The following is a 27,837-nucleotide window of genomic DNA, read 5'->3' as shown; positions in this document are numbered from 1 at the left end:
CTTAGGATCAAGTATGTGTATTGGTTCTAAGGTAGAAGAGTGGTAAGGGTTAGGCAATGGGGGTCAAGTGACTTGTCCAGGGTCACATTTCTTTTTTTTTTTTAACTTAAAATCCTTCCCACACCCATCAGAATAATGAATGCATCATTTCTGAATCAGGAATCTGGTTACAGGTACATGGACCACTGGAATTTTTTCCCTCTCAAAAGTACATCGAAAGACTTATTAACTTATTGGTTTAAGTTTAGAGCACCCTGATTTCCCTGTATAGCCTCATTACCAATCTATCCACTTTCAACATTCATTTCTTTATTTAACCAAGCTTCCCAGTTCACATCTCAGGGAGTCATTCCTGCCCTTCTCCAAACTGCATGTGATGCTGGGAAAAGCAAGGCTGGGGTGGTTTGCAGGAGGAGGAGTAGCTGCTGCCACCAGTTTCTAACGAAGGCATGGTGCTTCAGTGGACCATTATGGGACCTGTTTAGGTTTCGGAGGTTCTTTTCGAAGGTATGCATCGATTGTGCTGGGGTTCCTGTGGCGGTAGTAGGGACCATAGTCTATCTCATCCCTAATGGTCCTTTGTATGTCTTGTCCTAATGGTACACCTTGTATAGTCTCGTTGGAAGCTCGAGTAACGACAATGTGGGGAACGCTAAATCTTTGCTCGTCTTCCTCTGTTTTTTTTGACTCAGGAGCCATTTCTAAAAGGAGGAAAATAGGGGAAATCCAAGCATTACTTAAACAGAAAGCTTCAATCTGATGTAACAAGTCATGATATCATCTTAATAACTATCTTTGCTTTAAGCTAGTTGTGTGGATTGGCCAACTGTTAAGCTAATGCATCTAGGGAGGGGTTTCTCACAAACTTGGACCTAAAGGTTATCTTGCCATTGGGGTAGTCACTCCTCACACACATATAACTTACAAAACTGTGAGCATTAAGCTGGGAAGGAAGCCAGATGAGATGCTATAGTACTATGTTTTTCATCACTAAATTATTTTACTTTTTGTTTTTAAATAATGTTATATTCCCCCGATTACATGTAAAAGCAATTCAAAATTAAAAAAAAATTTAAGTTCCAAATTCTCTCTCTTCTTCTGACCTTCCTTTCCTCCCTCCGTCCCTCCCTCCCTTCTTCTCTCTCTGAGACAGTAAGCAATCTGATATAGATTTTGCCTGGACAATCACGTAAAACAAAAAATTGTTTAACTTTAAAAATAAGAATAACTGACAAGGACCGATTGAGGTTTCCAAGATGACATGGCTTCTGCTTCAGTGTACCTGTTCATAGTGGTGGGGTTCTAGTGCCTAATAACTAAATGAAAATTACTAAAATTGTTTGACAGGTGTGTGGTTAGCCATGGTTTCCCTCTTCCAGGTATTTGAAGTTTCTCTCATCAGGAATGTCCTCCCCCTCCTCCATCTCCTAACCTTCTCCTCATTCTTGAAAATATAACTGAAATGCCAAATCCTCCACCAGAAAGATTTCCTGGATCTCCCCGATTGTTAACAACATCACCCCCCCCCACTCCCATCTGAAAGAGCTTTGTTCTTTCCTAAATGCACATGATAGATGTAGTCAAAGGAATCAGGTTCAGCTCTTGCCTCTGATACTTCCTCTTTGGGTGATCTTGGCCATTTAATTTCCCCGAGGGTGAGGGGGCTAGACTAAATGGCTTCTCAGATGAGATCTAGGAGCCTGTCTATGGAACAGAGTCAACTTTGTAAGAATATAAGGCATTCCTTAACTGACAAATGGTCAAAGGACATGAATAAGCATTCCTCAGATGAAGAAATTAAGATTATCTTTGGATATAAAGAAAAATGTTCCAAATCACTATTAATTAGAAAAAATCAAATTAAAATAACTCTCATACTTCTTGGAAAATTTGACAAAAAAGGAAAATGATAATTATTGGAGAGGATGTGGGAAAATTGAGATACTAACATACTATGGTGGAGCTTTGAACTGATACAACCATTCTGGGGAGAATTTAGAACCATAGCCAAAGAGCCATCAAACTGCCTTTTGATGTGGCAATTCCATTCTAGGACTGTATCCCAGAAAGGCCAAAGGTAGGAAAAAAGGACTTACTTGTACAAAAATATTTATTGTAGCTCTTTTTGTGGTGGCAAAGAATTGGAAGTTGAATTTCTTTAAAACCCAACAACAAACAAACCTGGAAAGACTTATATGAAGCAATGCAGTGAAATAAGTAGAACCAGGAGAATGCTGTATATAGTGTAAGATTAAAATTGTGAGACTGGCTGTAAATTTTATTATTTTATTAATCAGAAAGGAATAGGGGAGGCGGGTGAAAGAGAGAGAGAGAGAGAGAGAGAGAGAGAGAGAGAGAGAGAGAGAGAGAGAGAGAGAGAGAGAGAGAGAGAAAAGAGGTAGATAACTTAGAAAAGTTTTATCCTAATCAGCTTCCCCATTTGACTGTTTGTCCTGTAGCAGCTCCTGCCAGCATCAACAGGGAAGGAGAAACAAGCAGCATGTTTCCTGGTTCACCACTGATATACTTTCCTGGCTTCTCCCTCCATGCTGGCATTGCATGCTGATGACTGATGTCAGGGTGCTGGAGACATTTAGGATGATGCCAGATGCCTAACCTACATTGGCAACAGCTGTTTAGGCTGTAGTCGGGGAATGCCAGGCAGCAGTGGATGCTGGGAAGGTGGGCAGAGTCCACACTTCTGATTCTCTGGGAGGCCAACATGTTAAATCTCCTCATTTGATTTACCAGGAGATTAACGTGTCAGGTCTCCCCAATGGATCATTCCACATATGAAGTCTATACATTTAAGATTCTCTCACTAGGGCATATAAAATATTGCACTTACATAGAGGTAATTATGACAGTGTTGAAAATAAAAGAGAAAGGGAGAGGAAAAAAAGATTAATAGGAGCATTGACAAAAAGCCAATTAAGGGGCACTCCCTTTTGGCATAAGAGTTTACAATCAGAATAAATGGTAGGTTCAAACTTCTTCAGTTAAGTTCATTATATCCAAAAGTTCACTTTGGAACCCTTGATGTAGTGTGTGATTTTAAGCACCCTTAAAACATCTCCAGGAGATCCACTTTCCTGGTCCAGATTTCCTTTTCCTAAAATTACTTTAAAAGATCTTAAATTTTAGAATTTAGGATAATTATAGAATCTCCCTCTCCCTCCTCAGGAGAATATTGAGCAACACTACAATTGCCCCAGGATGCATGTGCAGATGTGGAATCTAGAAACCCCCAAACTTATAGCCTAGTGAGATCTGATGACCCCCCAGTTTAGTTAGCTTGAAGGTGAAGACCTCAACTTTGACCTTGTCACATGAGTTCCCCCCACACACACCAAAAGCCCAACTTCACAGAGTCTCAGACTAACAATAGAACTTAAAGTAGTTTAAGTAGAGATGGCTAATGCCACCAGGTTTTAAGTATCTCTTTTTGTCCCAGTGCTTTCTCCCCTTAGGCCAAAGTCCTTTACCAAAGTAGCCCAGCCATTTGGCTGGATCTTTCCCTTTTGTATCCATAGTAAAGGGTCATCCTCTCACTGTTGTTCCTATCTGGGATTCCTCATTTTCTTTACCATTGTAAAGTCAATGAACTATACTCTCCCATCCTCAGTCCCCAGGTCCCCTAGAAGGTCTATTTGGCCAAAATAGTGGTCATGCACTGATACTGATGGAGTCACATAAGCCAAACCACAAGTAACATCCACCCTTGGGGAAGGATAGAGTAAGCTGACCAGAACTGTCCAGGGGTCAACAAGCCCCATGGGAAATCCATCTTCAGCTGGGATGAGATCATGACAGTTGTAAAAGACATGTATTTATGTGTCCCACCCATTGCATTTCTTAGCTTTACCTTAGCAAAGATAAATGTGGAGTTAGAGAATGGAATGGTGAGGTTGCTCTTTACCTTGTTACCCATATATCTACTACTTAAAGGACCCTTACCTCTTTTCACACACAAATCAAAGGTCAGCACATGATCAATCAGAGGTAATGGTGCTCCTAAATATCTGAAAACCACTTCTGAAGACTTGTTAAAATCAACTGAGATTTTCAGTTCCTTAAATTTCTCAAAAATCAATAAATACAGGCAAAAGGAGCAAAAGGCTTTTTAGTTAACACATGACCCTCCTGTGGTGTAAGCTGTGGTAAAGCCTCATTCCTTTGGATTGGAATTGTTTACCATGACAAAACAGAGTTTCTATGGATCTGGTGACAGACCCAGCATCCATAAGGACCGATGGCTTTGCCTTGGAAAAGAGTTTGTCCAACTTGACTGGGGACTTTTATAATGGTATTATCCCTAGTTCAATCATAGGAAGAGGGTACAAATGAAGACAATATAACAGAACTTATGACTAATAATCAAAACATACTAATGAATGAAGGTAACATTGTGTAACAGAATATCTTAGATTAGATTAATATTTTATAGCCCCTAGTGAGAGAATCTTAAATGTATAGTCTCCATATGTGGAATGACCCATTGGGGAGACCTGACACGTTAATCTCCTGGTAAATCAAATAAGGAGATTTGACATGTTGGCCTCCCAGAGAATTAGAAGTGGGGATTGTGCAAGGAAAAATAGCTCTGCCTACCTTCCCAGGATCCACCACTGCCTGGCATTCCCTGACTACAGCCTAAACAGCTGTTGCCAATGTAGGCTAGGTATCTGGCATTATCCTAAATGTCTCCAGCACCCTGACATCAGTCATCAGCATGCAATGCCAGCATGGAGGGAGAAGCCAGGAAAGTATATCAGTGGTGAACCAGGAAACATGCTGCTTGTTTCTTCTTCCCTTTTGGTGCTGGCAGGAGCTGCTACAGGACAAGCAGTCAAATGGGGAAGCTGATTAGGGTAAAGCTTTTCTAAGTTATCTACCTCTTTTCTTTCTCTCTTTCTCTCTCTCTCTCTTTCACCCTTCTCCCCTATTCCTTTATGATTAATAAAATAATAAAATGTACAGCCAGTCTCACAATTTTAATCTAAATAACAGTAACACCAATAAAGTACTATGACTAACTGTGAATGACAACTATTATCAGCACCACAAGAATCCAGTACAACTCCAAGGAATTCATGAGGAAAAAGGCTTACTATCACCATAAGAGGAACTGATGGTGTCTGAATGTAGATTGAAGCATACTATTCTTCACTTTATTTCCTTTATGAATTTTCCTCTATTATAAGCCATCTGCGTCTTCTTTCACAACACAATGAACATATGATAGCACATATAAAACATATATAATCATATTACCTTCCACCTAGGGGAGGAATGAGGGATGGGAGGGATGGAGGTAACATTGATCAAAGAATGTCAGAAAAGGGTTATTATATCTACATATAACCTGGAAAACCCCAAACAAAACAAAAAGCTCACATTATCTGCAAAGTTCAATAAGACAAAGCAAAAAAAATAATACAAATAAAATAAAATATATGCTGATTTAAATAGACTGCCCCCTCCCACATCTTTTAAATGTTTCTTACCAGTTCTGGTTCCTTTTTTCATAGTTCCAGCATCACTTCCATTGGGGTTAGATGTCCCTCTTCCTGTGTTTGTCTTTGAAATGTCTTTGAAAGGAAACAAATGAATACATATGAAGGAAGATGATAAATAATTGGATCAAAGGAAATGAATAATTTGCCTCTTTTGGTCACCAATGAGAATCACCATGGAGAAGCCAATCAAGGCAGAGGTGAAAGAAATAGGTTATTTCTTTTCATAAACACATGGCTATTTGCATGGAAACAGTGTATGAAAAAAATGGTAAGCCACTAGTAGAGATGGCAATAATGAGTACAAGTTACAGAGTAGCATTAGAGATAGACTTTGATATAAAGACATCTTCCTAACAACCAAGACTTACATAAAAAGGATGGATAACTAGCTATCAGGTAAATTAAAGTGGGGATTCTTGTCTAGCTAAGGGTCTGATTAGTTGACTTTCCAACTCTGAGATACTGCTTTCTGCAGGAAAGAACATGGTTTTATTCATTGGACTGAGAGTTTGTAATTCATTAACTTGCACAGATGTCTAATAGGTATGGCAGGTGATTCCTCCTTTGATACTGAGGAAAACTGAGAGAATTGAGGGGATTAGGACAGCAAGTGGTAAATTATGGGAATTGAATAAACCATACTGACTCCATTTTATAACTTAATTCTGGAGCTAATTCAGTTCCCTTTATTCAATTATGGGTCTAGTCCAAATTCTGTCCTTTGGGAAATTTTTATTCAGTTGTGGGAACTGGGAAAAAAAAAAAAACTTATTTTATTATTTGAACCTGACCCTGTGTGGCTAGGAAATTGAACCACGTGTACCTGCTGTTTAGAGATCCTTGATGAAGGACCTAGGTCATCATGAACAAAAATGTGGTCTGATTCAAAGATGGATGCAAGGAGTTCTTTCATAATTGCACATCTCAAGCAACCCATATGTCTTATCTGAAAACTGGCCTCATTACTGATCAGTTAGTGTTTCCATGTTCTTTTGATTGTTTATAGATACTTGGGGAGGAGTGGAATGCATCTTTTCCTGAATTCAGAGAACTGCATGTTCTCTCACTCACTGGGCCCCCCACCCACTTGGAAATTACATAATCTTTCTTCCAATTAGAAATCACAGACTACCTAATGTTGTATTTTTCCTTTAATTGGTTTTATTTGATCAATGGTTTTTAATGTATAAAGGTCTGTCTCAGGGGCCTGATCCCAATTTGTTGGGCAATTGCCATTACTTCATAAATCCATATGCTCAGACGATTGAACCTTTGTTTACCAGTCATTTTACCAGCCACAAAGCCAAGTAAAAACACTTTTCCTACCCATTATCCGCCATACTTTAAAAATACAAATTGGAAATGAACTTTGTAAATCTGAAAGGATTACATGAATGTTATTACAAATATTATTTTTTGCCTGATAATTTCATTGATCTGGGAAACTGTCCATGTGAGAACTTCCTCTAACTGATGCAGATGAATGACTTTTCCCCTAATATATTTTTAGAGAGTGGCTTAGTCTGTGAAACATTAAGTGGATTGATCATGGCTATACAGAAGGAGTCAGAAGTAGGACATGGACTCGGGAGCTCCTGACAGCAAGGTTACCCTTCTAATCACTTTGCTACACTGTCATGATTGGAGAAAGTTTAGGAGAAGATTTGCTCCTAATTCTCAATTCTCATCAAGGCAATACAACAAACATTTATTAATTGCATGTAGGGTGCTGCAAGGACAAAAATGAAAGGAACTTACATTCTAGGAGAGCCATACCATGTAGACACAGATAAATCAAACCATTTGAGGAGGGAGAGAACAATCACTCCTAGAGGCTTGGGAAAGGCTTCAGGGAGGATTTGATTCTTGAAATGAGCTATGAAGGAAGCCAAGGAGGTAGTGTAGTGAATGTATTCCAAGCATGCAGGATGCCAGTGTGCAGCAACATGGAGGATATTGAATCTGGAAACATCAAGTAGGCTAACCTGGCTGGAATGTGGGAGGTGTAAAGGACAGTCATATGAAATGTCTTAAAGGCTGAAACCATATTATGATGAGCTTTTTCTTAATTCACAAAAACATTAAAAAACCCCTACCTTCTGTTTTAGGCAGAAGAGTAGGAAGGGCTAGGAGATTGGAGCTAAATGACTTGCTTAGGGACACCCAGTTAGGAATTGTTGAGGCCAGTTTTGAACCCAGGACACCTCCTCAGGTCTGGCTTTCTATCCACTGAGTCACCTAGTCGCCCCTCCATCAAAGCTTTTTATACAGGGGCAATGCCATGGTTGGAACTAAAGGCAGATTATTTTAACAATTGGGTAGAAACTGAATTTAAGGGGAGGAGTCAGGAAACTGAGTAAACTGACTAAGAGAGTATTATAAAGTAGGCAAGTGAGCTCAAATTTGAGTGGTGATCATGTGAGTGAAGAGAAAGCTTCTGATGGGGGCAGGAATGTTGTGGAAATGGAATTGACAAGCCTTGGCACCAAATTAAATTGGGGAATAAAGAGTCATGGGTAATTCTAAGGGCTGATTCATTGTGGGGGATTGTCTTGGCCAGTAGGGCCACTTTTTCAAGTATGACAAAGGTCTATATTATCTCTAGTCTCTAATCTTTAGTTTCTTTTTACTTGTTTCTTCACTACTGCTTACGAACATGTCTATGTCTTCTCCATTTGTACAAAATCCTCACTTGATCTGACCATCCATACAATTTCTCTCTTCCCTTTCTCAGAAAAAATCCTTGAGAAGTCAGGCCATCTACACTTCCTTTCCTCTCACTTATTTCTAAACTCATTGGAGGCTAGTTCTGACCTCATCATTCAAGGGAAACTTGTTCTCTCTCCAAAAGTCCATGTTATTGCACCCCACCCCAATCAATAAATTCAATTGGTTCTGGGATCAAAAACAAAATCCTCTGTTTGACCTTCAAGTTAACTTTATAACCTCACTTCTCCCTTCCTACCTGTCTAGTCTCCTTGTTCCTTACTGCCTGACATTTGGAGTCAAAGGACATGCAAGGCTTTGTTACCACCCATGTAATATGCAGTAAGTCAGTGTGACTACTCTTTGATCCAGTGACCCTGACTTCCTGGCCATCTCTTGTCCCATGCCTGCAATGTTCTACCTCCTCATCAATGCCTACTGGCTTCTTTTAAATTCCCTAAAAAAATCCATCTTCTTTGGGACCCTTTCCTAGCCCCTCAATTCTAGTGTCTTCCATTATTTCCTATTTATTTTAAACATGACTTGTATGTACATGCTTGCTTGTCTTCTCTATTAGATTATGAGCTGCTTAAGGGAAGGAACTATCATTTGCTTTTCCTTCTGTCCCCAGTGATTAAGACAGTGCTTGGCAACTGGTAGGTGCTTAACAGATGCTTATTCACTATAATCCTAGTACTGACTTGAATTCATAATCCTTCTCTGTCATTTAACTACATGTAATCACTATGTGACCAAAGGCAAGTAACCCCCTTGCCCACAACTCCAGTTTTTGCCCGAGTGGAAAAATATTCCCAGTTTTGCTCTATTTAGCAATCATTTGGTCCAACTTTTTTATTTTCAAGATGAGAAAAACCAAGGTTCGAAGAAAGCTAAGTGACTTGTTCCAGGTCACATAGGTGGTAACAAAGCCTTGCATGTCCTTTGACTCCAAATCCCATGTTATTTCTTGTCCTGTTGCCTGGCTGCTTTCTGCAAAATAGAGGGACTCCATATTGCAAGCACTATAAGGACCGGTGGCCCTCCTCATACATGCTTGAAGACTGTCATTGTTGAAAGCCATCCTATTAGAATATTAAGGAAAAGGATCAAAAGGTCTGACCTGGAGGCATCACAATTTATTCAGTTGTTTCAGGGATGAGTCATAATGAAGGACATAGGTATGTGATTAGGAGGGAAAAATAATGGATGGACAGCTTAAGTGGGTTTTTTTTGAAACCAGATTTTATTGCATCATGTTAGGAAGCTCCTAGTGATGAACTCCCTCTAGACAGTTAGATGGGATAGTGGATAGAGCACTGAATTTAGAGTCAAGAAATTTGAGTTGTAATCCTTCATCCTATACTTGGCTACTGTGTGACCCAGTGGGTGAATATGGGGGAGCTAAGAAGTTGTGTTCCATCCAGGTTTATATGGCTAGTATGTGTCATAGATAGGACTTGGCCTCAGGTCTTCTAACCACATCACTGTGCCTTTCTTTCATTAAAATATTAAAAGATTATGAGGAAAGTTTTATGTGGTTAAATGCTCTATGGAGAATTAATGGAAGGATATGGGTTGCAATCTGCATTGGCAGTGCACACCTAAGTCAGATCACAGATTCTCTCCAGGATCCCTATATATTGGAGATTTTGGCTTTTCACCATTGGTCTTTTCAGTAGTATTGACAGAAAGAGCAGGCATAATAATGTAATGTGTTCATTTAAATGAACTATAACAATATGCCGATTCCTGTGTTATCTTTTTAATGAAATGGGAAGTTTCCCTGATAGAAATGCAATGACAACTTGCCATCAGCTAGTTGGGTTGGCCACACCATTGATGGTCCTTGAAGCAAGGGAGGACTTACCTCACAGAGATACTGAGCCCAGGAGGGCGGAACATGACCACCAAGGCAAGAAAGGCCATTGGGGCCCTTTAGAGAAGTGTGTTTCCTTGGCCATGTGTTCCCTATGTGTGGGATGAAATTAAATGTGTAACTCTCAGAGTAACATTTGGCTTATAACCCCAATATTTTCAGGACCTCAGCAAGAGTTAGGGGCTTAGAATAAAACCACACCCTCCCCCCCCCCCCAATTTCTATATTTAAAAATCTTGGGTGGTTTATCTACTCCTGAGGCAAGCTTCTGGGCAACACCAGGAAGTAGTGATAACAAGAAGCACAGGGGGGAAAAGCTCCCACAAGTTTGATAAGCTAGCAGGGAGGAAGGAAGAGTGTTGGAAGAAAGTAACTCATTTGGTATATATTTCACTTACTGTACCCTGAAATTAAGTCACACGATGGCTCAAAGACTGTAAACATCACAGCCCCCTCCTGACTGGAGGTTGGATGTGGGGGGTGGGTGGGAATCTAGTATCAATATTATTATAAAAAGTCTATTCTTACATGCAGGTATTGCATTTTGCCAGTGGAACAATTCTGCCATTAATCTGTGTGATGCTAGTGGAACATTTGCTATCTAGAGCCAGGGGATGTCCCTTTTTTTTTCTCATAATTTTTTTTAATATTTTATTTGATCATTTCCAAGCATTATTCATTAAAGACATAGATCATTTTCTTTTCCTCCCCCCCACCCCCCATAGCCGACGCATAAATCCACTGGGCATTACATGTTTTCTTGATTTGAACCCATTGCTATGTTGATAATATTTGCATTAGAGTGTTCATTTAGAGTCTCTCCTCTGTCATGTCCCCTCAACCGCTGTATTCAGGCAGTTGCTTTTCCTCAGTGTTTCTACTCCCACAGTTTATCCTCTGCTTATGAATGGTGTTTTTTTCTCCTGGATCCCTGCAAATTGTTCAGGGACATTACACCGCCACTAATGGAGAAGTCCATTACATTCGATTATACCACAGTGTATTAGTCTCTGTGTACAATGTTCTCCTGGTTCTGCTCCTCTCGCTCTGCATCACTTCCTGGAGGTTGTTCCAGTCTCCATGGAATTCCTCCACTTTATTATTCCTTTTAGCACAATAGTATTCCATCACCAACATATACCATAATTTGCTCAGCCATTCTCCAATTGATGGGCATCAGGGGATGTCCCTTTTAAGAAGCTCCAATAAACTTGCTTTTACTTTAGTCCCTGACTACAGAAATTATTGAGTGAGTGGGGGGGGGGGGTCCACTGTTTGAGGTCTCCATGCTACACAGTTGGGTGCTGGTCTGGGATTCTGAAACAGTACAGAGCTTCAGTTTCTCTTTTTTTTTTTTAAACCCTTACCTTCTGTCTTAGAATCAATACCGTGTATTGGTTCCAAGGTAGAAGAGTGGTAAGGGCTAGGCAATGGGGGTTAAGGGACTTGCCCAGGGTCACATAGCTAGGAAGTGTCTGAGTTCAGATTTGAACATAGGACCTCCCATCTCTAGGCCTGGCTCTCAATCCACTGAGCTAGACATGTTAGCCAAAGTTTTATGGCTGCTGGCCAGAAAGGGGAGATTGGGAGCTGTCTGCTTTCTTTCAAGCCTGGAAGGGAGTTTTGGAGGCTAAAGTAAAACCAGTGAAAGATTTGGGAATCCAGATTTGGGCTGCACCAGGATTTGTAAGTTTGAATGGGCTAACAGAACTGAGAAGTAAGTCTTGTCTTTTGATGCTAGTTTTCAGTACTCTGGGAATGGTCTGGCCATTCCCAGAGTACTGGTGAAACAAGTGTTACATGTATACAAGAGATCCAGAGAAGCAGGAAGAAGCAAGATAAAGCCTTTCTGATCAGAGAGCCCTAGGGCAGTGATGGCAAACCTTTTAGAGACTGAGTGTCCAAACTGCAACCCAAATCCACTTATTTATCACAAAGTGCCAATGAGGCAATTTAACCTGAACCGGTTTAGTGTAGGAAAAAACAACTTATACATTAACATCTTTTGTCTTAAAAAAAAAAACAATAACCCAACAACAGTACTTTCAATGATACAAACAACTTTTTATTGAAAGATAAAAGTTTGCATTTAGCATGAACAATTGTTTGAATGAAACAATGTTTGAACAATTAATATGATTTTTGCTCTTGTATATTTATCTAACCTTGACTCTTACTTTGTAAATTTGAGAGCAACACATACGGCATTCAGGTAATCTGTTTCTGTATTAGATTTGGTATAATTCAGAGCTGAAAATAACTGCTCACAAGTGCCAGCCTGGAATCTAGAAGCCCCCTAGAAAGATTTAATGACCCTCAGTTTACTCAGCTTAAAGGTGAAAGCCTCAGGCTTGACCTGGTCACATCAGGGTTCCTCCCTGAGGGAAAGTCCTACTTCACCAGTCTCAGACTAATAATAGACCTTGATTTATAGGGCAGTAGGTAGTGGGTTAGTCTCTCCAGCCAAAGGTCTAGAGTTGGATCCTCGAAAGGGGGATGTGATACAATGGGAGAAGCTTCTAAGGCAAAAAGAGGTATCTGATGGGATTAGCCATCTCCACTCAGAACTAACTCATGGTCTACTGTGAGGCTGAGACTGGGACTTGGATTTTCCCTCAGGCAGAAACTCTCTTGTGACAAGGTCAAACCTGGGGCTTTCACTTTTAAGTTAAGTAAATTGGGGGCCATTCAATCTTTCTAGGGGGCTTCTAGATTCCACCTTGGCACAAGCACAAGATGATCCAAACAAAGTAAGGAATGCAATCCCAAGTGCTTTCAATGACTTTGGCAGAGAATCCCACACTTGAAGGCTTTCATTTTCAGAACTAACTGTGTTGTTCTTTGTCATCCCTTCTATCTTCTCAAGTGTTTCACACAGGTCATAGACATTATTTTTCCAGATAGCACTTTCTTGAAATACTCCATTTCCAGATTTCCTAAATCTAACCCATGTAAGCAGGAAAGATCAAGTCCTTCAAATATCTGGAGAAGTAAGAAAACACAGGGTTGTCTCCATCTTAACAGAAATGTAAACTTTTCTTACTACAATTCACCTTTGCAGCTGCTACAATGCCAGAAAATTCCTTGTAGATTTGTTGATGGCTTGTAGGATTGTCTACAAATGTAGAATTTCTAAATGCATTTTTAGATTTGGAAAATATTTCAGCTGCCCACTTTCAAGGTCTCTTTCAAAAACCTGCAGTTTTCTCTCAAATGTTTTGATATCACAAAACATTCTTTCTGCTGTTCTCTTTATGCCTGGTAGTTGTTTGTTCAGCACCTTTAAGTGTAGGGTAAATATCTGTAAAAAACATGAGTTTGGTGGGGGCAGCTGGGTAGCTCAGTGCATTGAGAGCCAGACCTAGAGATGGGAGGTCCTAGGTTCAAATCTGGCCTCAGACACTTCCCAGCTGTGTGACCCTGGGCAAGTCACTTGACCCCCATTGCCTAGCCCTTACCACTCTTCTGCCTTGGAGCCAATACACAGTATTGACTCCAAGAGGGAAGGTAAGGGTTTAAAAAAAAAAAAACATGAGTTTAGTAAACCAGGTTATAATCAGTGAGTTGTGGATATTCCTGCCCCTTTTCATTCATGCCTCATTTCATCCAAGCAGGCTACAAATCTCTCCAGGACTTGCATAAGCCATGATGTGATTCATCATTTTTGTGACATCTTTGAGAATATCATCAAATATTTTGCTGCCTTCTCTGGCACAACAAGCTTCTTGATGTATAATATAATGGAATTGGATGACTTGATGTTTTGTTTCTTTAAGAACTGTACAAAACCAGATGTTGCCCCCATCATAGAAGATGCCTTATCACTAGTAATTGAAATCACTTTTTCTGGTCTGGTGTGTTTTTGTTTCTTTTTACATTGTGAGCCCCTTAGAGGCAGGGAAGAGTTAGAAAAGTGAAATATAAATACTGTCAATAATAGTAAGACTGTTCAAGATTGCATGTATTTTTTAAATTAAGCCAGCAGTATCCTACTTAGATGGCTGCATCATGTCGTATTTCATGAATACTCACAGCTATGTGAAATTCTTTTCAATAGGATTAGAAAAGCAATTCTGTGTTTTACCTTTAAGATCATGTAAAAATCAGTTTTCTGTGATGTTCTTACAGATAAATCTCTAGTGGGCAATAAGGCAGAGCCATGTGCAGGACTGGCGTCACAAAGCCTGTGCTGTTGCCTATGCTCTGCTCCCCTCCAGCTCTGTTCCCCTCTTATATGCCATGCTGTGAGCTATGCTCCCCTCCAGCCTAGCTCCTCTCCAACCTTACCATGGGAATCACCTTCACCACAGACTCAACGGGCTGCAGTCCAAGCAGTACCCTCATGCAGCCTATGAGCAGCCTACCTTACCCCACATAAGGGCTGCTGGGCAGAGGGGCAGGTGATGTCCTCAGGTGCATGTGGAAAGAGGGAGGAGAGCAGCCCAGACACACCTCCCTCTGACTTTCTAGTAAGGAACTCTGATGAACTCTGTGCCAGGTCCATGGCATGCTGGGTACACAGCATGTGTGCCCACAGACAGGTCTTCGCATGCCTTCTGTGGCACATGTTCCATAGGTTTGCCATCACAGCCCTAGGGTATCTTAGGCTTGTTAATGAGGAGGCAGAATTGAAAAACCCCAACTGAGTGGTTTTCTCCCAGGTATCAGACTCATCTGAGAACAGCCTATGGAGCATGTCTACCAAGCTTTCCTCTGTTTGTAGAACAGCTCTAGCATAGCTGACTTGTTATTGGCAGAACTTCATTCTCTTGGGGCATTTGTGCTGATAGGAAACCCATGTGGCCTCTGTGGCCTGAGGCAGATATTTATCAATGGAGGAATGGCAGGAGTTTCCAGGGTTAAATAGACATTCTGATCTTGGAGACCACTAAAGATTGATATGGAAAAGATGGGTCAGAGACACTCAAGTAAGAAACATAGTGGAGAAGATTAAAAAAAAGGAGCCAAGATCCCATGAGAGCGTCCTTTAGGGATCAGATTAAAAGCCTGGAAGAATTCACCTAAATTTGGAGATTTTGATAAGAGAATTTTTATAAAATGTGGTTGTTTGAAATGTAACATGATGCCTCTAGATAAGAATGATGATGAAATCTTCTGGCTCAGATTTGGGTCCTCAGAGGATAAGAGTATGTCAATTGTTGAACTTTTATGTGAATGCAAAATATCCTAGAGATGAAGAATGTGTATATACTGCTCTCTGGCTGCTTGAGGTGGAAACATTTGTTAAAAAAAAACAAACAAAATATATGCAACACTAAGATTTTTCACTGTGTTGATGAGTTGTAATGACTTTTTTTCTCTTTATTTCTCTCCTTTAAAAATATTTGCTATTATGTTTTGATCCAGTAATACCACTACTTGTTCTACATCCAAAAAAGATTTGAAAAATGGGAAAGGATCTATTTGTACAAAAATATTTATAGCTGCTTTTTTGTGGTTTAGTAAAGAATAGGAAACTAAAGGGATGCCCCACAGTTTGGGAATGGCTGAACAAATTGTGGAAAATGATGGTGATGGAATACTATTGTGCTATAAGGAATAATGAACAGAATGATTCCAGAAAGAGCTGGAAAGACCTAGATGTAACTGATGCAGAGTGAAATAAACAGATCCAGGAAAACATTATACATAGTAACTACAATATTATGGAATGATCAAAAGTAATAGATTTTGCTAACAGTAATACAATGAATCAGGACAATTTTGAAAACTTCTGAAAAAAGAATGCTATCCACTTCCAGAGAAATTACTGTTGGGGTAGAAATGCAGATTAATGCATGTGATTTATCACCTGTTTATTTGGATACATATTTGGGGGTTTTGGTTCTATAGCATTATTTGCTTCCAAAATTGAATAATAATATGGAAATATGTTTTGCATGATAATATCCAGATTGAATTTCTTATCAGCTCTAGGAGGGGAGGGGAAGAAAGGAGGGAGGCCATATGTGGATCATAGGACTTTGGAAAACTTAAGTGGAAATTTGTTATTAAAATAAAAAAAATTAAAATTAAATTAAAAAAAAAAACAAGGGGGCAGCTGGGTGGCTCAGTGGATTGAGAGCCAGGCCCAGAGATGGGAGGTCCTGGGTTCAAATTTGAATTCAGACACTTCCTAGCTGTGTGACCCTGGGCAAGTCACTTGACCCCCATTGCCTATCGCTTACCATTCTTCTGCCTTAGAACCAATACACAGTATAGATTCTAAGATGGAAAGTACGGGTTTAAAAAGAAATAAATAAAAAATAAGAACAAAAAGAGGAGAAGGGAGATGTAGGATTGTGTAGAGAGGATGAAAAGGTATGGGACCCAGTTGAAATCCTTCCTCCTCCATATATATATTTCCTCCTCCCCCTCCTATTCCTTAGGCATTGCCTATTACTATTTCACAAATAGTAGCACCCCTACTTGAGTAAAATACAATCCCATACACACACTGCTCCTTATGGATCCATAAGTCAGAAGCTTACACAGTTAGTAGAGGACCAGAGAAACACCCTTAAGTGGGACAGTGAAGCAATACCCAATGAGGGAGGTCCCACTAGGACAGGGGATTGGATGTGTTAATTTCAAGGTTGATATATATGTGGTTTTGGAAAATCACAAGTGATTCTGAAATGTGCTTGTGGAACCGAGTGAAATGAATATAAAGGTGATTTCAGTGTTGAAAATTGTCTATAAGAGTTTAGAAGATTGCAGGTTTTATTCTGTACCAGTTTCATAGTGAGAAGTTGTCTGTTCTCACTGAGATTTAAAGTAAGCAATGGTTAAAATGATGTGAATTTTGGGGCATATTGAGAATGGTTTTATTTGAGTAAATTGAAATTGAGAATATAATGTTTTTCTTAATCAATATAATGGGTAGTCAGCCCAATTGGCAGAAAGAGTTTTGCTTTAAGAAGCAGATGAGAAGCAAACACACAAATGCCAGTTGTTGTTTAATGAAATGTAATGATATATAAGAATTTAATACTAGCTTTTTGGAAAATATGATGAAATACTAAGATTCTGTATAATCTAAATTTTTGGTTTTGTGCTTATAAGTGAGAATGTAAAAATGTTATTTTAGTATATGTACCACTGAAGCAAGCACCAAGTACAAATGTAATGAACACTGGGAAGACATTTTAAATTTGTAAATTTGAAATGGAACCTGAATCGAGTTTGGCATACTGTTAAAATATATGAATTGTTGACAAAATATGTACTTTGGGCAAGAATGATTCTGTTTAGATTTAAATGTGTTTAAACGCAACTTGTTAAAATGTGATTGTGTTGAATCACAAATGATATATGAATTTATACTGTAGACTAAATTAAGGTCTTAAGTGAATTGGATGAGACAAATGTGCTAAGGATATCTTATGTAAATTATGTGTGTGAATAATGCAATTTGTAGAAAGATTGATAATCTGGGCTCCTTAGAGCCACTAATAGCAGGAAGAAATTATACCTGATGGAATGGAATTTTTTGCATAGTAATGGGCAAAGCAAGTCACATAAGGGAAAGAGGAGAGTGGGAATTAGCATAATAAAGGAACAAGGTGTAGGAAACTTTGACCAGAATATGGGATCTCTTTATGAGGTCCAGAGGAATATACTCTACGTGTATAATGTAAGTAGATATGTGAGTCATCAGTAGGAACATAATGAACTTGATTCTGTTTTGTGGCAGAAGCTTTGAAGGGAAAAAGAGTGAATGTTTTGAGACTAGTAAGTTTAAGCACTTAACTATTTTTCCCACTGCCAAAGTGGGGAGGGTAAGCATTATGACCTTGAGTATTTTCAGAGAAGTGAATAAACTGTAATAGATGGGGATGAAATCTTTTCAGATAGATATATTGTAGAATGAAGATATCCGAACTGACAAATCCTGAGATTATGAATATGGTCAAGACTGATCCTGATGGCAATGGTCAAGGAACAGTTACAGCAGGAATATAATTGCAAAGGTAATTTTCTTTTTATGACCATGTTAGAAATCCACAGGATTAAATAGTACTGAAATCTTCAATAAAAGAATTGATTTGGGGTTTAGAGGCTACATTCACAAGGCAGAAAACAAGCTTAATTTAGCTCTTTCAAAAAAAAGGCCCATTCTCAGCTCTCAAAATCCACCTCGTAAGCAATTCTGTTATCTACACAATGCACAGCGGGAAAAGGACACTATACATAAGATATATTGCTGAGGATGTTTAGCGAGGCCCATGCTACTACATCATGCTTTCCAGGAAACACATATGTCTATTGTGACACATTTTTAGGATTGTGAAATTTAAGTTTTGACTTATCTTTGTAGAAACAGAATGTGTAACTTTGAATAAACCGTTGTATTGCATATCTGTTGTGTTTATTAAGCTAATAGGTTGATTTGCAGGTAAATGCTGGTGCTGAGAGCCCTAAGATCAGAGAAGCTTCAAGGCTCCTTCCAGGAACTTGTCTCTGTGTGTGTGTGTGCATGCCTGCCTGAGTGGGTATGTCTTTCTATGCCTTTTTCTTTCCTTTCCCTCTCTTTTCCATATTTCATGTCCATGGACTTTCCTCACAGGTTAAGAACCTAAGTGCTTTTATGTTGCATGGGCTGCAACAATAGAGTAAGAAGAGTCTTTGAGGACAGAAAATAATTGTATATATGAAGAATAAACAGAATTGTCACTTACTGTATGGAGAAGTGAAAGAAAAGAACATTTTATTTTGTAAACTTGTAAAGTTTTAGGAAGTCATTAGAGTAAGACAAAAAGCTTGTTTGGATTATGGAATTTCAGGATAATGGAACTGGATCACTGAGAAAGTGAATTTTCTTTGAGCTGTAATGGGTAAGATTTGCCATTTAAGGTAAAAGGCTCTTTAGATCTTAATTGATATTATTGTGTGCTTGGAATTCATGTATGATCAACCCATCATTCAAGAGAAGAGCTATGAGACATTCAGGGGATAAGTGAAAGTCCTTATGATGAGCTGGGTGAGGCAATCTCAGTCTGAAACTGAGATAAAAGACCCTTCTGACTTGATAAGGCCTACTAGATTCTGATGGCCCCTGAGTAAAACAACTATGGCATGAGCCAGTGATAGCTCTGGCCTGTACATGGAGTCAGACAGTGTCAAGCTACTCACTCTGTGTCTTCTTAAAAGTATAGAACTCAGGGAACCAGTGAGGACAGTTATGACTTTCCCCCCTTTGCTTTTTCTTTTATGACAAATTTGTATAATCAATATAAAAGGCAAATTATGAAATGAAAGTTTCCATTTCCCAAATAACAAAATAGATTGGTAGTTGAAAGTTAGAATTTATCATGTACTAGTGTTAGTTAAGTAAGGTTTTATTAATCAAGGTCCTATAGAAACAGCAAAGAGGACCTCCAGTTTTAATTAACCATGATTGAAGCTAGAATCTTAGATTTAGGATTAGGTCCAGAAATTTGTTTCTTTTACAGAATCTGGGGTAGAGAAGTCTATCTGCAAAAGTGTTGTGACTTATGTGTTCGTCAATATTATTGGAATTTGCCTTGCAAAAGATTTTTAGCAGGAACACCTCCAGGATTTCTGGTACAGAGGGAGCAAGTTTCCTGAGAAGACTCACTCCTTGAAGATGATTTCTTTAGATGAAGTGTGTTTATTTATATCTAATCAATGTTATTAATTGTTGTTGTAGAAAGGGAAACTGAAGCAAGTGAGAATAAGGCAACTTTGAAATTTAAAGAGGGGGGACTGTGTGACATGAGATTAAGTGAGTAATTCTCAAAGTAATATTTGGCTTATAACTCCAATATTTTAGGACCCCAGTAAGAGTTAGGGACTGAGAATAAAACTGTACCCTCCTTCCCATCTATTTCTATATTTAAAAATCTTGGGTGGCTTATCCATCCCAGAGGCAAGCTCCTGGAACAAGTCTAAGAAGTAGTGATAATAAAAAGCACAAGGGAACAAAAGCTTCCACAGGTTTGATAAACTAGCTGGAAGGAAGGAAGAGTGCAACTCTTTTCTTCTATATATTTCACTTATTGTACCCTGGAAATTAAATCACACGCTCAAAGACTGTAAACATCAGCCTCCTCCCGACAGGAGACTGGATGAGAGAGAGAGGGGAGGGAATCTAGCATTATTATAAAGTCTGTTCTTACATGCAGGTATTGCATTTTGCCACTGGAGCAATTCTGCCATGCATTTTGCTAGCAGAGCATCTGCTATCCAGAGCCAGGTGATGTCCCTTTTTAAGAAGCTACAATAAACTTGCTGTCTTTTACTTCAGTCCCAGACTCCAGAAATTATTGGTGAGTGGGGGTCTATTGTTTGAGACCTCCATCCCACACATCTACATAAGAACCTTACTGCTAACATTCTTTATGCCCACTCTTCCCACTGAGTGGGATAATAGTATGTCTGACTCAGTAAGGTATTATTAGCTCCAACTTGCACCCTAGTAGTTCCAGGACTCCATTTAAACTTAGTATTACTACCTCTTGGAATAAAACTACTCTCCTTTCTTCCAACAAAACCTCGGTCTGTCCTATTTTCAGAGATCTTGGGTGGCTAGTTTATCTGACCGACTTCAGTCCGGGAACAAATCCAGAAAGGATGATATAACATGGTGGTTGACAAGCTCCGGGAAGGGACAACAATACAACTAGGAACAAGAGGTCCCCCATTCAAGAACTCAGCAACTTTCTTAAAAGATACCATGTTCCCTTACAAATGTATCTCCTTGCCTACTTACCGGTACAGCCTGGAAAATCATGAATTTGATAAGCTAGGAAGGAGATGGAAGAAAGAAACTTTTGTTGGGGGTTCAATCATATGCTTAATGTCTGTAACATCATAGGAATCTTGTGTCAGGATTATTATAAAAAGTCTGTCTTATACATAGACATTTGCACTTTATCACTAGGATATTTTTTTGCTACCACATTTGCTGCTAGGGCATCTGCCCTGCATTTGCTATCTAGAGCCAGGGGATGTCCCCTTTAAAAAACGACATTAAACTTACTGTCTTTTACTTCAGTCCCGGACTCTGGAAATTAATGAGTGGGGGTCCATTGTTCAAGACTCCCACCCCACTCACCATCGGCTGTGACTCTTGGGAGAATGTGCCTCAGATTTATGGATCGATGTGTTGTCGCTACTATTTCCACTGCCACCTTTGTAAGTGTCTTTGCTTTGCTAAGCTAATTGCATGTATTGGTGGACTGCTAATGCACCTAGGGAGGGGTTACCTTGAAATTGGGAGTCTATCCTCATACACACATGACCTGTACACCTGTGAGTGCCAAGTTGGGGAGGAAACCAGATGGGAATATTACACTAGTATGTTTTCATCAGAAAAATTGTTTAACTTTAAAATAAGAATAAATGCTAAGGATCAAGTGGAATACATGTATGAATCTGTGTCATACGTGTAAAATCTATAACAGGTTCCTTGCTGTCTCAGGGATAGGGGGAGAATTTGACTCCAAATTTTTTAAAAATGAAGATGAAAATTGTTTTTACAGGTAATTGGGGAAATTATACATGAGAATTTGCTGGCATTACATAATCCTTTGCAAGTTAGTAATTTTCTCCTTAGGAACTAAATGGTGCCTTGGGGTGTGGGTACAAGTTTAAGACTTTCTACTCATTTTCATAACTGAATTCAGATTAGGACATAATTGGGTCATATTACTCCTTTAATGCTAAAATTCAAGTTTTGATATTTAACTAATGATGACTAACTCAAATCACTTAAAAGGATCCTTTATATAGTAATATTTACTATATTCAGATTATTACCAACTCAATCACAATTATCATTTTAAATAGCGTAATCTAACTTTGGTTTAAGGAAAGTTTTAAAACTTTCACTTGGATTGTCAAGATGATTATATATATATATATAATGTATACAACACATACATAGTTTTGCTTGTCTTGCCCTTGAGGGATTTCCTTGTGATGCCCACTTTAAGTACAATTTCTGGCTAGTAAACTTAGTAAAGACAACTCTTGGTGATTACAACCTGCTAACCATAACTAAATTTCTTACAACTTGGCATGGTAGAAAATTGCTTTTGTCTCCCATGGATACTGCTTTTCTCTAATGTTCCCTGTTTGGATTTCCAAAATAATAGTAGCATGGCTCAATTGCCTCAATGATATGAGGGCAGTAGGATTATCTCTGAAGAATCAAGAGACCATTCAACTATCCCCTGAGGATTTCCCAAAACTGAAACTGCTTTTCAGACTTAGAACTACATGGATTAGGTGGCTCCATACTAGGACAATACACATATACCAAGCCATTTAAAAAAGCTATATGATGGAGTGCAGCTAGGTAGCTCACTGGATAGAAAGCCAGGCCTGGAGACTGGAGATCCTGGGTTCAAATCTAGTCTTAGTCACTTCCTATCTGTGTGACCCTGGGTTAGTCACTTAACCCCTATTGCCTAGGCTGTATTGATTTTCTGCCTTAGAACCAATACACAGACCTGATTCTAAGATCGAAGGTAAGGGTTAAAAAAAAGGTATATGGTAGTTTCCTCAAACTAATTTTTTTCCCATATAAAATCTTCCCTTCTCCCCAAACATTATCAGAGTAATGAATGCATCATTTCTAAATCAGGAATCTGGTTACAGGTATACTTACCACTGGGATTTTTTTCCCCCTCAAAAATACATCAAAATTTTTTTTAACTTATCGACATAAGTTTCGAGCACCCTGATCTCCCTGTATGGCCTTGTTACCAATCTATTCACCTTCAAAATTCATTTCTTTATTTAGGTGTTTATTTTAAACAAAGCTTCCCAGTTCACTTCTCAGGGAGTTTTTCCTGCATTCCTCCAAACTGCATGTGATGGAAAAGCGAGGCTGAGGTGGCTAGCCAAAGATAAAGGGGAGAAGCTGCAACCAGTTTCCAAGGAAGGCAGTGGTGTCCCTGCAAACCACTATTAGACTCTTTTGGGTTTCTTCACTGATGAGGATGATTTTCCAGGACTTGGGTAAGGCCCAGGGGTTGCATTTCCGTACATGGGGCAATAGTCAGTTTTTTCCTTTATGGTCCTTTGCACATCTGGTCGAATACTTTGGACTGAATCCTTGGAAGCTCTAGTAACGATGATTTTGGGAACAGTTACGGGTCTTGGCTCGGAGTCCTTTGACATAGATGCCTTTTCTAGAGAGGAGTGGGGGAAATCCAAGTATTACTGAAAAAACCAGAAAGCTCCCTTCCCTGTTACCAATAATTCTAATGACAAAAGTATTTGACATATTTTATACTAAAAGTGTAGCCACTTCCAAGCCTTTGATTACTCTGTTCCTCTCATCAGGAATGCCCTCCCCCTCCTTCTCCATCTCCTAACCTTCTCCTCATTCTTGAAAATATAACTGAAATGCCAACTCCTCCAGGAAGATTTCCTGGATCTCCCCAATTGGTAACACCTGCCCTCCCCATCTCAAAGAGTACTTTGCTTTGTTCTTTCCTAAATGCCCAGAAGAGATGGAGCACTGGCTCTGGAATCAAAGGAATCAGATTCAAATTTTGCCTGTGATACTTCCTCTTTGGGTGATCTTGGTCATTTAAACTCCCTGAGGGTGAGGGGGCTAGACTAAATGGCTTATCAAATGAGATCTAGGAGCCTGTCAATGGACTATTCTATTGAGTAACAGAGGATGCAGGGTCTGAATATGTACATGTTTTTTGGGGCTATTTCTTATCCAGACTTCTCACTCAGTTGACTCAGTGAACATTGAAATGTCCAGGGGATGGTGTGGCTTGTTTCTTTTCCTTTCCTCTATTTAGGCATCAAATATTTACCAAGTACCTATGGAGGGTGGTGATTAGTAAACAGATCTGAAAGTAGCAACTCTGCACTCAGCAAGTGGCCCCAAAGGCAATCTCCCTTCATAGCATATCTGCATAGGTGGGGCAGATATCCTGAGACATCACAGGGCATGGGGAATTAGGTAAGGCAGGCAACAACTCATCAAGTAGGTGGCTACTTGGGAGAAGGAGCTGACACTTGGAAGGATCTTATTGTGGCTGTGCAGGTCCTAAATTCGGTTGTTTTTATGCTGCTGAAGGACTGAAAATACTAGGATGACTCTAAATTTGGATGTTCTGAAGAAAGCCTTGGGGGAGCTCCCCTAGTTATAACCTTGTTAAACGAATGGGAAAAACCAGACTCTACCCAAAATTAAAAACAGCAACCACTATCACCACCAGTAATGGATATTCCAAAGTTAATCTGAGGGGAAGTCCAGTAAGAATAAAACACAACAAACAAAATGACTTTTAACATTGATGTTTCTGCAATAATTGGTAAATTCCTCATAGGATCATAGACCCATCACCGAAAGGGCCCTCAGGGATCATCTAGCTCAATCCCTTCATTTTACAAAATAAGGAATATGAGATCCAGGAAGGTTCTGAGCTACGGTTACAGAGAGTGGGATTTAAACTCAGGACCTCTGACCTCCAGAGCCAGGGCAATTTCTTTCTTCCTTTGAAAAACAACCCTTCTTGGCAACTTAATCATCAACAAACACAAACATTTCAATATACAAGAGAACAAAAAAGAGAATTGCACATGAAATTGTGAATTTCTGTTTTCTTTTTTTAAAAAAAGAAACATATTCATGTATACCTTATTAAGTTTGATAAAGTAGTATGATTATTCTATCTGGTCCTCCTTTTACTTCTGTTCATTTAAAAAAGATTTTATTATTGTCCTTTTGCCTATCACTTAACAAATGTATGCAAAAAAAGCAAAACTAACCAACACATTGGCCCTGCCTGAGAAGGCATTCTCATTCTGTACCTAGTCAGTCCAGCAATGTTCAATCCCTTGCTCTATGTCACTTTTTTCTTTTGGGTCACCTTCCACTCTGGATTTGTTTACTCCTTTCTCATGTGGCACTTGTTGAGAAAGGATTTGTGCTCAAAAGAGAAATTGGGTCTGGATATAGAGATTTGGCAGTCTGCTGTGCTGAGATAATCTCTGAGCCTCAAGAAGTTGGGGGGGGGGGAGAGAGAGAGAAAGACACACACACACACACAAAGAGAGAGAGAGAGAGAGAGAGAGAGAGAGAGAGAGAGAGAGAGAGAGAGAGAGAGAGAGAGAGAGAGAGAGAGAGAGAGAAAGAGAGAGAGAGAGAGAATGAGAAGGGGGACTAGGCTTCCTAGGGAGGGGCAGGTCTGCTCAGGTTGGAAACAGAGTAGGTTCAAAGCTTTTGTGCTGATTAGTAGTAGCTACTAGAGTTTTAGCCTGGTCAAGATGGAAGATTGAGTCTCAGGAAAAAAAAATAAAGCAGTGGGAAATGGAAATAAGGAGCAAAAATAATCCCCTTCCCTTCTATTGTGCTAGGGAATGAGGCAGCCCTAGTCTTACACAAGAGGGGAGTGGGAGTGGATGTGGATTTGTAAGGAGCCAAGTTTTGGTAGCATAAGAAGATACAAAGAGGATAAGAGGAAAAAGATTTAAGATGAAGGGAAATATGTTCATGGATGATTGGGGGTTCTAGAGGGCTCAATGACCATTTTCACCAATGTAAAACATGTGATGCCTGCATTCCTTTGGTAATCCCCCTATTTCAGGATCTTATCCTTTTATGCCTCTAGTCTCCTTCAATCTTGGCCCAGTAATATTCTTAAGGCATTTCTCTGATCATGCTACTTTTCTACTCAGAAAACTTTTAAAGACTCTACTTTTCATTGAATAAAAGATAAATGCCTTATCCTGGCAGTCATCATCTATCATCTGATTCCTTTTAAGTCTTATTATGTCCCCATCATGAACTCATCTATCTTTGTAACCTTGTTTAAACCATCCCCTACAACACAGTACTCTCCTGTCTCATTTCTATCTGCTGAAGTCCCTTCCTTTAAAGGCAGTTAGTTGGCATAGTGCCTGACACTTGTTCCTCCACTTTCCCTTCAAGGTTTAATACTAATACTACTTCTTTGGGGAAAATTTCCATATCTTCCCAATAAAAAATGATCTATATATTTCTCCTCCAAGTACTTTTAGCTCATTTTCTGGAGATCTACTGTGTATTTTTCATCACAATCGCGCCCCCCCCCCCCCCATTATGATCATTTGCATAAATGTCTTCTGCTACCAACCCACACACTAATTCGATTGTAGAGTTCTTGTCAATAGGATTGAGGCCATTTATATCTTTGAAGTCCCCAAGACCTTCCATCTTAGTTGCTTTATCAATATTTGTTGAAATGAAAGTTAAAATGTATGCCTTCTACCCCAGTCACATCCTTCTTGATTTAAACAGATCCCCCTTTGGGATGTTTCCTACCAGCGATGCTCATATTCTGTGTAGATTTCAGAGATGTTTTCACACGTGCTGGAGTGCCTTCAATTTTGGGGGCACCTTTCTCCAAGCTTTTCTTCGGAGGATTTTCTGGTCTTTTGCCCTTACCCTGATCCTGGGTATTCTTAACTGTAGAGGAATTTGTCTTTGAATTAGTAGCTGGAAACATGTTAATAATATGTAGATAAAAAGCCCAGGTGTTCTTGTTCCTCATACATGCTACTAAACTCCATCCATGGATGCTGTTCCTATTCTTTTTCTAATTAAAATTTAAATTTGTTTCTCCTTTCTACTACCCCACACTGGGGAAAGCTGGCTCTGCCTTGTAACAAATATGTGATCAAGGAAAACAAATTCCCATATTTATCACATCCAAAAATTTCCCCCCATGCCTTCAATCCTCTTCTTTTGAGCCTCCTGGTTTCCCTGGCCTCCATTAAGACTGAGTTCTCATTTTCTCTCTTTCTAATTTTTTTTAAGCCCATACCTTCTTCCTTAGAATCAGAGTTTGGGTTCCAAGGGAGAGGAGTAACTAGGCAAATGGGGTTAAATGACTTGGCCAGGGTCACAAGGGCAAGGCAGAGTCTGAGTCAAGACTCAGTTCTAATTTCACTTTCTGAGGGAGGTCTTTCCAAGACATCCCTCCTTCCTCCCCCCAGTGCTTTTCCTCTGCCCAAATTTTCTATCTCTCTATATTAGGGTAGCTGGGGGAGGTACAGTGGATACAATGCCAGGCCTGGTGTCAGTTAGACCTGGGTTCAAATCTGGCCTCAGACACTTACTAGCTGTGTGACTGGGCAGGTTACCCTGGTGCCTCAGTTTCCTCATCTGTCAAATGAGCCGGAGAAGGGAATAGCAAATCACTCTAGAATCTCTGCCGAGAAAATCCCAAATGGGACCACAGTCAGATAGGCCTGAACAACATACAAAAAATATTATGCCTATGTTATGCCTGTATTTTGTATGTATAGTTATTTGTATTTTGTCTCCTCCATTAGAATGTGAGCGCCTTAAGGGCAAGGAACATATATATATATATATTGTCTGTAGGACCCTGCTTATTGGAAGCAGCTGGGGCGAGGAGAGGGGGATTCTTTTTACCTGACTTTGTTTTGCTTTTGTTAAGTCCCATAAGTGGGTTCATCCATTACCCCTCACCGAGCGCCCTCCTTCTGTGTCCCCGTCTTCTCCCCCACCACCCACTCCCAAGGCCTGTCAAGGTCAGGTCCGAGTGTGACTCACAAATGAGTCAAGGCATCATAATTATCATAGAGGGCGGGGTGGGGGCCTGGAGAGCCAACAGCCCCAGCCGGATCGTTTTGGGGGGCGGGGTGCTCCGGTATCACCCAATATATAGTTAGTCGCAAGCTCAGTTGAAGAACTTGCCCACCTCTACTTAGCCCCTCCCTTTGGAACTGACT

The 27,837-nt window shown here is 39.6% G+C and overlaps 1 protein-coding gene across 3 annotated transcripts; it reads right to left on the bottom strand.

Moving 5' to 3' along the window:
- Nucleotides 1-292: 292 nt before the first annotated feature.
- Nucleotides 293-27,837, bottom strand: SPATA33 (spermatogenesis associated 33). Of its 3 annotated transcripts, XM_056811065.1 has the most exons (4): nucleotides 27,518-27,826; nucleotides 27,199-27,290; nucleotides 26,402-26,545; nucleotides 22,850-23,264 (listed from the first exon to the last, which is right to left on the bottom strand). In XM_056811065.1, exons 2-4 carry the CDS (start codon nucleotides 27,242-27,244, stop codon nucleotides 23,041-23,043), a joined length of 414 nt encoding a protein of 137 aa, XP_056667043.1. In that variant the 5' UTR covers nucleotides 27,245-27,290; nucleotides 27,518-27,826; the 3' UTR covers nucleotides 22,850-23,040. The 3 variants fall into 3 exon arrangements, with proteins under 3 accessions (XP_007477390.1, XP_056667043.1, XP_016283400.1); XM_007477328.3 differs by lacking the exons at nucleotides 22,850-23,264; nucleotides 26,402-26,545; nucleotides 27,199-27,290 and adding exons at nucleotides 293-701; nucleotides 5,508-5,591 and having other exon boundaries at nucleotides 27,518-27,837; XM_016427914.2 differs by lacking the exon at nucleotides 27,199-27,290 and having other exon boundaries at nucleotides 27,518-27,823.

This window comes from Monodelphis domestica, chromosome 1, assembly GCF_027887165.1.
Source record: "Monodelphis domestica isolate mMonDom1 chromosome 1, mMonDom1.pri, whole genome shotgun sequence".
Lineage (NCBI taxonomy): Eukaryota > Metazoa > Chordata > Mammalia > Didelphimorphia > Didelphidae > Monodelphis > Monodelphis domestica.
This window is presented reverse-complemented; position numbering and strand designations above follow the sequence as displayed.